We start from the raw sequence: 14,015 nt of genomic DNA on the forward strand, positions 1-14,015 counted from the left end.
TCCCCCCCCCCGATGGGTGCAATTTCTGGGCGAAATTACGGGTAGTGTCGAACAGGGGGCTGTATTGTGCTCGGAAACTTTAAAGACAATTGCAGAAGGGAGCTTTGTTTTACTGTTAAGCACTTCTGCGGAGGGACTTCAGCCAAAGAAGCCTCGCTTATTCGTTGCTTTCGCCAGTTTAAGGGGGGGGGAAATGGCGACCGCATCTCCAGATGCTCGGGGGTGAAACTGATGGACAGTAGGTTCAGTATAGACTACTTTACACAGAGTGATTAAAATGTGGAATTTGCTGCCAGAAGATGCAGCAATGGCCACAGGAATAAACTGCTTTAAAACAGGATTCGATGGGTTAATGGAGAAGTCTATCAGTGGTTACTAGCCATGGTGGCTGCGGGGAGTCTCCACATTCAAAACACTAACCTTCTGGATCCCAAAGCCAGGAGGCAACATCAGGGGAAGGTCTTGGCCTCTATGCCATGCTGTTGGCCCTCCAGAGGAACTGGTTGACCACCATGTGAGACAGAATGCTGCACTAGATGGACCACTGGTGTGATCTACTGTTCTTAGTCTAGAACTGCAGTTTTCCACTGACAAAGTATTACAGCTGCAGTCTTGGATAAATTAGAGATTCCCTACAACAGAAATTTGGATTTCCCACATAAAATATGTGGAAAAAAATCCCGCTGAATGGCCATTATGTACTGGATGCTCCAGAGGAAGCATATCACAACTCAGCACAGCTGAAATATTTCACTCCCTACTGTTAATTTCTAGCTTTGAATGCTTACTTTGTAAGATTACTTTTGTTCCTTGCCATGGATTGATTTACAGTGCATTCCTAAGTCTAAATATATATCCTGAGTGCCACTTCATAAGAAAGTGCCATTTGAAACCGTGTTACACTCCTTGGAGACTAGTGAAGCCAATGAGTTTAGAAGGATGTAGCTCTGCGTAGGATGGCAATATTGGCAAATGTCACATCCCTAGCAAAGGTTTTACTTCAGGCTTCATAGATCTTCTTTTGGCTCTTGAGAGAAATGAAAAGTTAAGTAGGAATCTAAGCCATAGAGCCTCTACTATAAGAGATCATACCTCAAGAGCAAGTTGTTTCCATTGCTTTTCCTCTGTATATAAAGCTGGAAGAGTGGTTGCCTTTTTGTTTGAAAAGTTTATATGTTTAATAGATTCAGTGTTATGAAGAAAGTGACTGTTTTTTTCAGAGAGATCTTAGGTGGCAAAATGATCTTCTGGTCTGTTTATATAATCATTCTGCATGTAGGTAATTTAGGGATGCCAGCCTCCAGGTAGGACCTGGGGGTCCCCTGGTTTTACAGCTCATCTTTAGACTAGAGATCAGTTCCCCTGGAGAAAATGGCTGCTTTGGAGGGTGGACTCCATAGCATTGTACTCTACTGAAGCCCCTCCCTGCCCCCAAATCCTGCCTACTCCCACCTCCACCCCCAAAGTCTCCAAGTATTTCCTCGCCTAGAGCTGGCAACCCATCGTTAGTTATCTACTTTTTTTAGAAGAAGAAGAAGAGTTGGTTCTTATATTCCGCTTTTCTCTACCCGAAGGAGGCTCAAAGCAGCTTACATTTACCTTCCCTTTCCTCTCCCCACAACAGACACCCTGTGAGGAAGGTGAGGCTGAGAGAGCCCTGATATGACTGCTCGGTCAGAACAGCTTTATCAGTGCCATGGTGAGCCGAAGGTCACCCGGCTGGTTCCATGTGGGGGAGCGCAGAATCAAACCCAGCTCGCCAGATTAGAAGTCTACACTCCTAACCACTACACCAAGTTGGGCTGCCAGATCAACCTTTTTGACACAAAGGGACACTATGGACTTTTGAAAGGAGAAAGATATGTCCTATAGAACTGCAGTGTCCTAGAATAAAATGGAACCCTATAAAAAATAAAGAATGCCTGACAAAATGCAAAGCATCTACTGTTTAGGCCTGAGGTGAACTGATACCCTGTTATATATTGCTGATGGCTCCCCCCCTCCCCTCTTGCTAGCAATCCAATTGACATGTCTTGGACATTATTGTTGTTTTAGTATTGTGGTTTTAAATTGCCACACATCTCTTAAAACTTCTCAATGCCATGTTTTTGTAAAACAAATTGTCATTCTTTCAAAGCGAAAAAGCTGGTGGCTTAGAGTTTGGAGGTCAGCATGCGTCTTAAAATCGAATGATTCTTCAGGCTCAAATGGTTTCCGGATTCTGTAGTAGTAATAACAGTATCTGCCAGACAGCTCATAAATATTAACTAAAATAAGCCTTTTTTCGTGATGCGTGCATTATCACTGTGATGCAGTTAACAAAAGACACACTGAATGACATGTCATGGTTGAGCTCAGATCTTTTCATCTCTATGCCTCCCATACATCCCTTTAAGCTCCAAGGAATCGAGTGAGGAGACTAATCTTGCCTACCTTGTTAGGAGTAGCTTCTGATATTACAAGCACCTATCAGCCCCCAAACAGTCATTTCCTCATTCAAATCTTCCACTTCCTTGTAATGTTCTGAGAGGAAGTTGTGTAGGAATGTTGTTACAAATGCAGATTCACACCTCGATCTTGAACAACTTTCCTATATTCCTTCTGGACATTACAGACAGGCACCACAAGGCAAATGCAGAATGAATTGCAAAGTTAGCACTTGTTTGTAAGAACTGAAGTTGTTATAAAAGGAACATAAGAAAAATACAACATTTGGACTTCGTTCTGATTTCCCTGAAACAGATGCTCTGCTCCCTCAGCAAGAAAGACAAGGCCCAGCCCAACTAAGGTTGCCATCTCCATGCTGGGCCCAGGATCTCCTGACTCTGAGCCCCACCCCCTCCCACTGATCAGCTGGCCAGCCGGGGGACTTACTGGCAGTGCAGGAGGCCTATACAAGTGTTACAGCAATAATACGGGCAATGCTGTAAGTTGTTTCCAGTATACACAGATAATGACAGCATCATGTTTCCACAACGTGGGGACTCTAGTATTTGCACAAAAATTATATGGTAAAACTGATTTATACCATAGAGTTTTTGCCCAAATACCCACACGTCCCTGTGTCTCTGGCAAAGTGATGATGTCCAGCACCGACCTGTTCTTTTTCCTGCCAGCACTAGAAGTGTTAGTGGGGGGAAATGGGAGAAGGGGTTTCGAACATGCTCTGGAATCACATCAACAGTCAGCATGGATGTCAAGGATGCTGTTTTGTGAATCTTCTTTATTTTTGCAAATCCTACTTTGTGAATCCCTTTGGTCTCTTTTGGTTTTTACCAGACATGGAAACAATGCACGCTGAACTCATCCCCTGATCAGTGTACCTATTTTCCTGTTTAAAGCAGGAGTCATCTAGCCTTTTTCCTGCCAATGTTTAGTTTGCCAGCAGGTAGAAACTGGGATGAAACTGGGCACATGATTGTCCTGGGGTGGAAAACTAAAAGGAAAAAGAAGGCCTCAGTTATTTACCATCAGTTCTGACCATAGGGTTCCTGACAGTTTCTAAATCATTCCAAGGATGATAAAGGAATTCTAGGAGCACTTCCGCACATCGAAAAAAATAGTGTTAGGACTAAATATTATCGCACCTCCAGCCATTCCTCACCTTCTTGCCATCTTGCTGTACACTGCCACCTTTTCACATTTTTTACACTCCACAAGTGCTGCTGGAAATGGTGGAAGAGAGCAACGCGATTTATACGTGACTCTCTTCCGCCTGTCAATCAAGCCAGGCAGCCAATCCCCTTTCTCCTTTTTTTAAAGGTCTTGCAATGCCCGCCAATTTTTTTTTTAATTAGCCATCTGATGGAGATTCTGTGAAACTTCAAGGGGGTGGCAGGTTTCACTGTCAGCAATAGGGCTGTGGGTGTCCTGCATGGTGCAAGGGGTTAGACTAGATGACCCAGGATGTCCCTCCCAACTCTATGATTCTATTATTCTAATAGTTCTCTGTTGAAACACCTATGCATTTAATCATAGATGCATAGTGATTTTTATAATGCCGCTCCTTATGGAATGACGAGTCTTGAATCATTTAAAAATTAATCTTGTACCTGATTTTTGGGGGCGAACTGTAGAGGGGCATGCTTTGTGTGACAACTTGGGAAAAATTCTTTTTGGCTTTGCCTGCATGATTGTATGCCTATTCGTTGCTCCATGCCATTCACTTAAGGAAGAAGGGAGAGGGAGGCGGGTGTGAGGACGGGACGTTGGAGGCAGAGATAGCGCTTCTTCACTTCCATACATTTCTTTAGCATGTAGTGTGCTGGTTGTCCACTGGGGGAAAGTGCTTTTAGTTTGGGGAATCCACTTAATCCCCAACTAGCGCTTTAAAATGGCGGATGTAGTGAGCAGTTTGCTGGCCAGACACAGGAAATTGGCGATGTCATGTGGGGTGGCCGGAATACAGTGTCTTACCAGGTCAGATTTAAAGACACACATACAACCAAATTTAGAAATCTTTCTTTAATGCAGCTAGCAATTGTTCCTGAACCTGTTCACACCTTATTGGACAAGCTCTGGATATATACTTATATCAGCAGCTATAACACGGGAATAGGTTTGTTAACCTAAAGGTGGGGCTTGGAGCTCTCTTGGAACTGATCTCCAAAGATGCTTCACCTGGAGAAAATGGCAGCTTTGGCGAGTGTACTCTGGGACACTATATCCCACAGAAGTCCCTCCTCTTCCTAAATCCCATGGGCTTGAAGGCTCCACTCCCGAATCACCAGGAATTTCCCAACCCAGAGTTGTTAAACATATTATGTGAACCCAAAGGTGCTTCAGAGGGGATGGAATGGTGTGGGGCAGGATTTAAAGGGAGGCCAGCCAGTCATGCGGTCTCTTTGCTGCCCACCAGCTCTTTGCAAGGGGATGGATCCTATGGGGACACAACCTGTGCCTGCAAGCCAGGTTTTGCCAGATTTGGGAGTTTATTTAAGAAGCAGCTCATGTGATAAGGGGGGCGGGGAGGTTGCCAACATCACATGGCAGGGTAGCCAGAAGAGTTCCAATAGAGGTTGATGCCCGTGGGACTTTCCTTGGCTTACCTTCCCATGGTCCAGCAGGCCTGATGGGGATAAGCACCTGGGTCTTTCATAGCCTACTCAGACACTGTAACCACTACCCAACCTTGGCTCTTAAGAGGTAAATCTTGGCGGGAAATCCTTTGATGGAGGTATGCTCAAGGAACACTATTTAGAACCATGTGCCTAGGAAAGGGGATGGATTAATTCTGGCAATTATCCCAGTATGTGTGGGACTGGGAACATTTCTCCTTATCTCACACGCATGAGGCAGCATCTCCAAACAAACATTACAGAGAACACTCTGTAATTATGTGAATTTGGAAAAGAGCAGTTACTGAATGACATGGGGACTGACAGATAACTGGGAAGGGCTTCATGAGCCAGTAGCTGTTCATTTCAGTTGGAATTCAGTTCTTGGGTTGATTAACCGTATAGGTGGGTCAGTCTAATGCTTACAATACCTTGTGGCCTCCTACTGTAATTTATCATACCATAAACCTGTAAAGCATGAATAATTGTGCATTTACTGTGACTTTTCTTTGACTGGTCCGCTTGGCTAAGATTCAGAAACCTAATAGCTCTGGGGTGCCTCAACATGTACAGGAGGCAGTGTGGTAATGACTAATGTTTCTGCTGTCTCCAAAGAAAGCTGGGTGGTGCTCAGGTGTTTGCTATCACTGCTGCTCCTCATTCCAGGGAGGGGGAAGCCCGTTGGGTGTCAGCAAGAAACAAGCAGCTTGTGCAAGTGGCAGAGAAATTAGAAACTAGTTTCTCTACTGGTCTGGGGTGGGGCAGTCTCTACTAGGCATGTGCAAACAAAAATTTCAGTATTTTCAGATTCAGGTATATTGGACCCCAAAATATTGGAATTTGCTGAAATCCCTGAATACCAATATTGATATTGGTACCCGGATTCAGCAATGTTCCGGAATACCAAATATATTCAGCTCAGTTAATCCTATGGGGACATTATGGGTGAATTTAATTCAGATGACCATCAGGTATACTACTGTGGACAAGAATCTCACAGAAGAAATAGAGTAGCCTTCATAATCAATAAGAGAGTAGGAAAAGCAGTCTTGGAATACAATCCCCAAAATGACAGAATGATCTCAGTTCGAATCCAAGGCAAACCATTCAACATCACAGTAATCCAGGTCTATGCCCCAACCACTGCTGCTGAAGAGGATGAAGTTGACTGGTTCTATGAAGCCCTACAACACCTTCTAGAAGCAACGCCAAAAAATGATGTGCTTATCATAATGGGGGATGGGAATGCTAAAGTAGGAAGCCAAAAGATAACTGGGATAACAGGCAAGTTTGGCCTTGGAGTACAAAATGAAGCAGGGCACAGGCTGGTAGAATTTTGTCAAGAGAATACAATGGTCATAGCAAACACTCTTTTCCAACAACCCAAGAGACGACTCTACACATGGACATCACCAGACTGTCAACACAGAAATCAGATTGACTATGTGCTCTGCAGCCAAAGATGGAGAAGTTCTATACAGTCAGCAAAAACAAGACCAGGAGCTGATTGTGGTTCAGATCATCAGCTTCTTGTTGCAAAATTTAAGTTTAAATTGAAGAAAGTAGGGAAAAGCACTAGGCCACTCAGGTATGAACTAAATCATATCCCCAACGAATATACAGTAGAGGTGACAAATAGATTTAAGGAATTAGATCTGATAGACAGAGTGCCTGAAGAACTATGGACGGAGGTTCGCAATATTGTACAAGAGGTAGCAACTAAAACCATCCCAAAGAAAAAGAAATGCAAGAAATCAGAATGGCTGTCTGAGGAAGCTTTACAAATAGCTAAGGAAAGAAGGGAAGTGAAAGGCAAGGGAGAAAGAGAAAGATACACCCAATTGAATTCAGAATTCCAGAGAAAAGCTAGAAGAGATAAGAATGCCTTCTTAAATGAACAGTGCAAACAAATAGAAGAAAACAATAGAATGGGGAGGACCAGAGATCTTTTCAGGAAAATTGGAGATATGAAGATGCAAAGATGGGTATGATAAGGGACCAAAATGGTAGGGACCTCACAGAAGCAGAAGAGATTTTAAAAGGTGGCAAAATTATACAAGAGTGAGCTTAACATCCCTGATAACCATGATGGGGTAGTTACTGACCTGGAACCAGACATCCTTGAATGTGAAGTCAAATGGGCCTTAGGAAGACTGAGCAACAATAAAGCTAGTGATGGCGACAGCATTCCAGTTGAACTATTCAAAATCTTAAAAGACGATGCAGTAAAAGTGCTACACTCAATATGCCAGCAAATTTGGAAAACTCAACAATGGTCACAGGATTGGAAAAGGTCAGTTTACATTCCAATCCGAAAGAGGGGCAATGCCGAACAAACCGGTCAGTCCTAGAAGAGATCAGGCCAGACTGCTCCTTAGAAGGCCAGATCCTGAAGATGAAACTCAAATACTTTGGCCACCTCATGAGAAGGAAGGACTTCCTGGAGAAGAGCCTAATGCTGGGAGCGATTAAGGGAAAAAGAAGAAGGGGACGACAGAGAATGAGGTGGCTGGATGGAGTCACTGAAGCAGTCGGTGCAAACTTAAATGGACTCCGGGGAATGGTAGAGGACAGAAAGGCCTGGAGGACCTTGGGGTCACGATGGGTCGGACACGACTTCGTACCTAACAACAACAACCATGTATACTGTAGCTGGAAAATGCACACATTGTCCTATTCATACATGGCATCCAGTGGGTGATGGGTGTTCATGATGGCATGGAAAAATCCAAAACTGTCAGCACATCTTTCTTGGAATTGCTGAATATGCGATGGCTTCCCCATAGTTTCCAGGGATTCCTAGAGGAGTATGACATGACTTCTGGGTTTTCCCAGAAGTGACATCACTCCATTTCTGATGTCATTTTTAATTTCTTTTCTTCCTCCTGCCAGCCACTGGTAGGGGAAGGCCAGCTGTGGGGCAGGAGATCTCTCCCCCCCCACACACACAAGCATATGGCGACATGTGAACGTTAAACATTGGAAATTCACCTATTTTTGTGAGCATTCATTCCTACAGTAATGATGACCACAAAATTTTGCAAATGTGTATAAATACTTAACTTGTATATTAGTAACTAATAGGCAAATGCTTCTATTACAAGGAACCCTTTGCTAATGGAATTTACTCCCATGGTATCATATTTTGTCAGGCCCCTCCTCTACGGGTGATGGTTATTTTTTCACTTTCCAGTATGTGATAGAAAAACAGACATTGTTTTATTTCAGTAGCACCCGCTACTATGTTGTTAGATTTATTCTATCTAACTCTTCTTTCCAAGTGTATTTTATAAATTACCCCCATTCGCCCCTGCACTTATGTTCCATCTCTGTGTATGGCTCCACCTTCTGAGGCAGCCATTTTGAGGTTGTGCCCACCATCCTTTGTCAGAATTCCAAAGGTTCACACAGGCTTAAAAGGTGTTATGCCCTAGTTTAGAAGGGCATAACTCTGTTTAGGACTGCACCATCACTTGATTTGTTTACTATCATCTCATGTATTATGGCCTCTGACTTCAACAAAGACAAAATGCTGCTTGTGAACCCAAACAGTAAATTATTTGAGAACCACTGATTTGGAAATTTAGGAGCTATGTAGCTTTCCTGAGAAACAGCTCTATCAGGACATTTTAACTGAAGCTATGTTTGAAAGAAACCAGCCCAGAGGTTTCCTTACAGATGGAAGTTAGATTCCTCACAGATCCTGACAAAGGGAGGAATGGTTATAATCCCTACCCAGTTTGCTTGCACAATCTTGCCCTCAAGATACCTGCTGTTCTGACTTCACTCCTCTCTGTGTGAAAGGCCCAAACTGCCTATTATGTGACATGTGTGGGCATTGCTGATGTGTGTCTGCCTAGTACTGTTTCACTGAAAATATGCATAATGTGATCATATTAGCATCTCCCTGTCTTCTGTTCTACTTTCTAGCCTGTTGCTTGAGGCAATAAAGTGTGTCATCTGTTAGTACATGGCCCTAGAAGTTGCAAAACCATGTTGACAACTGATGCCTTGCAGAGCTGGCTCATGGCACATTTTTATGAGGGCTGGGCTAGAGGAGAGGTCACTCCCAGACCTGCCCCACTGCTACTAGTATACCACTAGGTTTCTCTAGTCTCAGCCATTAGAGACATTGCTCAGGAAGGTGACAGACACCTGTCACTACTCCATCCTGTGGCTGCTGGGAGAATGATGGCTGCAGCAGGTTCATCTTGTTCTAGGCAATCCACTGACATACCCCTTGCCAAATTTGTGCTTTCCAAGGGTTGGTCATCCTAGAAAGTGATGCCGGGGAAAAGGATCCTCCCTTTCAACAGTGCTTCCGAAAACTGATTCTGGTCCCAAACCATTGCTTTTAACTAGAACACACAAAATCCAGTCACAAGCCTGGCCTTCAGAATCCTTCCAAATTACTCTTGAGTATTTAAGACTGAGATCTCCTTATTCAATATTTAGGGGGGAGGGGGGTTCCCAGAAGACTGGGACTACTTTAATATTTCATAAAGCCTTTGGTTATGGTTAATATTCACTTTTAATCTAACTATTTTATGATAGTTTATTGTTATTGGTTTGGTTTACTTACTCTGTAACCTGCTTTGGGCCCATGTTTTCAAGAAGGAAGCTAAGAAATGAACTCAGTAAAAATAGGTCATAAATCAGAGAATGGTGTGGACCTTTACAATGCCAGTTCAGCCAACTGTTACTGCTAAGGCACTTGCCCTTCTGCAGCTACTGTGGTGTCATAGCTAGAAAGATTAGGGAGACCCAGGTTTGAATCCCTACTTTTGTAGGGTTACCAGCTTGTAGGGTGGAGGCTGGAGACCTCCCAGAATTGCAGCTGATCTTCAGACTACAGCGATCAGACTCCTTGGAGAAAATGGCTGCTTTGGAGAGTGGACTTCCTCCCAACCATGAGGCTTCTTTGTTCCAGCTTTCCAGCTTTCCTTCCCCTGGCAGCCTCCACCTGAAAAATCTTTGGCTCGGTAGCATGGTACTGGCCTCCAGGCTGGCCCTACCTCTGTGGTGCTAGACCTATTGTGGTGGGGAATCTACAAGAATTTACTGAGGACACTTTATTTTCTCCTGTATCTGCCCTCCCCACATGATTTCCTTTTTCACACCTCCTTGCAACACCCACAACTCCTTTTCCCTACTTCCTCTCAACTTCCCTACCATCAGCCAACCTACCTTTTATCTGTCCCCTGTCTTAAGCTATTTTTATAATTTATTCATTTATATTCTGCCTTTCTTCACAATATGGACCCAAAGCAGTTTACATCCTTCTTGCCACCTCCATTTTACCCTCACAATAACCCTATGAGGTAGCTTAGATTGTGAATATGTAACTGGCCCAAGGTCACCCAATGACAAAGTGGTGATTACAAACTTGGTCTCCTCCTGGTCCAAAATGCTACATAACACTGGCTTTTGTGGGTTGGCTGCTGTTAAACAGTGGCAAGTAGCTAGTCCTGGATTAATCACACAAATTGCCCAGTGGTTGATACCAATGTGTTTTCCCTCAAAGGCCAAAATAGCAAAGGAAAGGACCCTGCCCTGGCCCTGCCTTTAACTGACAAAAATTAAAACTGCAAGGCTGGGCTAGGAGGAGAAATAATAGTCCAGTTGGACTTGGTTCTCCTGATACAGTGTAAAAACACAACAATTAATCTGACCCTAGCATCAAGCAAATTATTTTTATTTTCCTCTACTTGACCTATTTTCTTGTCCCTAGGACCTCAGGCACCAATGATCTGGCTGTGCTCATCTCTCGCATGCAAAGAAATGCAGACCAAGTGGAAAAGGACATTCTTGCAACACAAACCAAGCTCAAACAGGTAAATTTGGGACGTCAATAGGGCCATACCATGAAGAAAGGACAGTTGGAGAAAGTCCAAATGGGAACAATAAGAACTTGGAGGTTCTGCTATATATACACCAAACATCCAAAAGATACACATTATATTAATTTAGGTTTAGTGTTCTCATGTTTGTTGGTGGAACTATTAAGAACATCAGCTTTTCATAATCTCTCTCTCTCTGATCTACAAGATTTCTAGACTGTTCTTGGATTTTATGGTAGTATTGGAATTAGCTTGATCAAATCAAAGGCCCATCTATTCCAGTGTTCTGTCTTCAGTGGTAGATCACTCAGTACATGTGGATGCTTTATCTGTTGTCTTTGTTTCAGCTTCTAATGCTGAAGACCAAACTGCATATTGAGGCTTTTAATACGTTAGGTCTGGCCTGGGAATACTGCTGGGGTAGAGAGGCTCCAGCCTTCCTCCCAAGCCATTTTCCTGCATGGAAACAGCACTGGAGGTAGTTGTTTCTCTGTTTTTGGAGTTCTATGGAGGTCAAGCCCTTTCTCCCTCATCACTGCATTCCTAACCCATTTGAGCTCTCTTAGTTTTAATAGGCCATTCCCACAGCTATTGTGTGGTTGTGTGAAAGTCAAGCCATTAAGAAACTGATTGCATATTGTGGCCCTGTGGTTGAACAGACAATTCATGTAAATATCATTGTGGATAATAACTCTTGAGATAAGCCTATCCTTCACAAATTAGGGCCAATTGCCATGTTTCTGAAGTTTCACATTTGGCCGTATAATGGAAACATGAGGTGGGGAGTATGGATTGGAACCATAGAACTGGGGAGGGAAGTTACTCTTTTTCCACACACCCTGCATTTTTCTGATCATGTTTTAACACCCACCTTGAGTGGGGAATGAGCATAATAAGGGTACTTGTGTTTTTTTTCCTGCCAGGGCATAATGGAATCCAGAAGGACATTTGTGATTGGGGAAATGGGAGGGGATATTGGTCCAGATCAGGGTATCACTTAGCTCTTTTTCAGGGCTGGATTACAAAGCTGGTATTCCAGTTACAAAGTGTCAGTATCCTGTACCCTTAATTCAAATTTGTTTGTTTGTTTGTTTTTAACCATCTATGCAAATTGCTGTTAATGTATTTGCTGATGGTGAGTCTTGTGAACACCCTGCTTGAACGTTTGAAAATGTAGGCACTGAGAATTTCACAAAAAGTATTGAAGTTATAATAGTGGCCTTCTTTATTTGTATCATCACCCTGCCTCATCTGATGGGAATGGTTCTCATGCTAGTACTTTTCTGATTGCAGGATATTAGTAACCAGCAGCAAAACCAGCCTTTTGAATTCCAGCAGGAGAATGCCAAAAACCTGAAAGAGGCAGAGATACTACTGAAAGACCTTTTCCTAGATGTGGACAGAGTCAAGCGACTGAAGCATCCTCAGGCCTTGGAAATAGAAAAAGAGTGAGTAGTGGATCAATTCCAATTGTAGCTCACCTGCTAAATCATCAACTATTGACTAAAATGAAATATCGTTAAGTAAGTGCATGGAAGCACGTTTGGGTTTTGAACTCCAGATCTTCAAACATTCCAGCATATTCAGAGGTCTTTGTCAAGTCTTCCTTTAGAAAATGTTTCTTTCTTCTTTCTTACAAAGCATCAAGCAACTCCATGGCCGAGTGACATATCAATGTGCGGAATATCGAGAGCTCTATGAAAAGTTTCGAGTTCCTGAAGGTGGACCCAAAGTGGACTGGGCAAAAATTCTAGAACAAAAACAGGTAAAAAGAAGCAAACTGGATACATTGCTCTATATTTGCAAATGAAATCAAGCATTAGTTCCAGTAAAGAGAACAAACCTTACATCCAGCCCAACTTAATGAGATGAGTGATCTTATTTGTCAGGGGTTCCTCATCCCATCTTGCAGTCACACATACAATGGGGGACTCACTTTCAAATGAAATGCAGTACCCAATTCTGCTCCAGAGCAGGGGCTTAAGTCTTCCATCTCATGCTGTTTTCATCAGTAGAAATTGCAGGGAGAGGTCCTGTTACCCCCAACTCACAGTACCTAAGATTTCAAATATGTCTTTTAAATTGGGTTATAAGCATGTGCATGCATTGAGAATTTGACCCTGTCAGCATTCCCCATGATCTTGATCTCCCAAGATTTCAGAATGGCTTTTGGGCTATGAAGGAGACAGCATCTAGGAGAAGGTAGCCAGAGCCCTCACCTACCTCACAGGGTTTCTGTTGCGGGAGAGGAAGGGAAGGTGATTGTAAACCACTTTGAGACTCCTTTGGGTAGTAAAAAAGTGGGTAAAAAAACAGTACTTCTTTCTCCAGTAGACAAACTGGAGCGTGTCCAGAGGAGGACAACAAAGATGGTGAGGGATTTGGAGACCAAGACATATGAAGAAACGTTGGGGGAGCTTGGTCTGTTTAGCCTGGAGAGGAGACAACTGACAGGGGATTTGATAACCATCGTCAAGTATTTAAAAGGCTGCCATATAGAGCATTAGTCCCCAACCTATTTATCACCGGGGACCACTCAACGCCTTTTACTGAGGCCCTGGGGGGGGGATAGTTTACTCCTCTACTCTCAACCACTGCCCTAACACTCTCTGATCGCTATGGTAATGTTTAAACATCCCTTCAAAATAAGATACAGACACGCCACAACAATGAACATAAGGAACATTTTATTTTCATGGAAATTTTAACTTGTGACAATGACAAATCAATGGGAACCCTGAGCTTGTTTCTCTGCAACGAGATAGTCCCATCTGGGAGTGATAGGGGACAATGACACCCAAAGCGTGTTGTAAAGGCCCGGGGGGGAGAAGGGGTCCTTCAGGGCCCACCTCCAATTAGTCCAATGACCACATGTGGTCCGCGGCCCACAGGCTGGGGATCGCTAATATAGAGGATAGAGCAGAGTTGTTCTCTCTTGTCCCAGGGGGAAGAACCAGAACCAATTGGATGAAATTAATTCAAAAGAAATTCCGTCTAAACAGAGGCTGATTCTGTGAAGGCTTAAGGAGGTGGCAGGTTACAGTGGATGAGCGATAGGGTTGTGAGTGTCTTGCATAGTGCAGGGAGTTGGACTAGATGACCCATGAGGTCCTTTCCA

General features: G+C 43.4%; 2 protein-coding genes across 2 annotated transcripts in view; one reads left to right on the forward strand and one right to left on the reverse strand.

The window, feature by feature from the left end:
• Window positions 1–14,015, reverse strand: part of CDK3 (cyclin dependent kinase 3) — an 82,177-nt gene that overhangs the window by 20,584 nt on the left and 47,578 nt on the right. The gene's annotated exons all lie outside the window — the stretch shown is intronic.
• The window catches only part of EVPL (envoplakin), a 47,934-nt gene that overhangs the window by 5,663 nt on the left and 28,256 nt on the right, over window positions 1–14,015 (forward strand). The window contains exons 2-4 of the mRNA XM_077327740.1: window positions 10,789–10,891; window positions 12,191–12,345; window positions 12,539–12,662. Coding sequence (XP_077183855.1) covers window positions 10,789–10,891; window positions 12,191–12,345; window positions 12,539–12,662 — 382 coding nt within the window. The remainder of the gene's footprint in view (window positions 1–10,788; window positions 10,892–12,190; window positions 12,346–12,538; window positions 12,663–14,015) is intronic.

The sequence above is a fragment of the Paroedura picta genome, chromosome 3 (assembly GCF_049243985.1).
Source record: "Paroedura picta isolate Pp20150507F chromosome 3, Ppicta_v3.0, whole genome shotgun sequence".
In the NCBI taxonomy this organism is placed as follows: Eukaryota; Metazoa; Chordata; class Lepidosauria; order Squamata; family Gekkonidae; genus Paroedura; species Paroedura picta.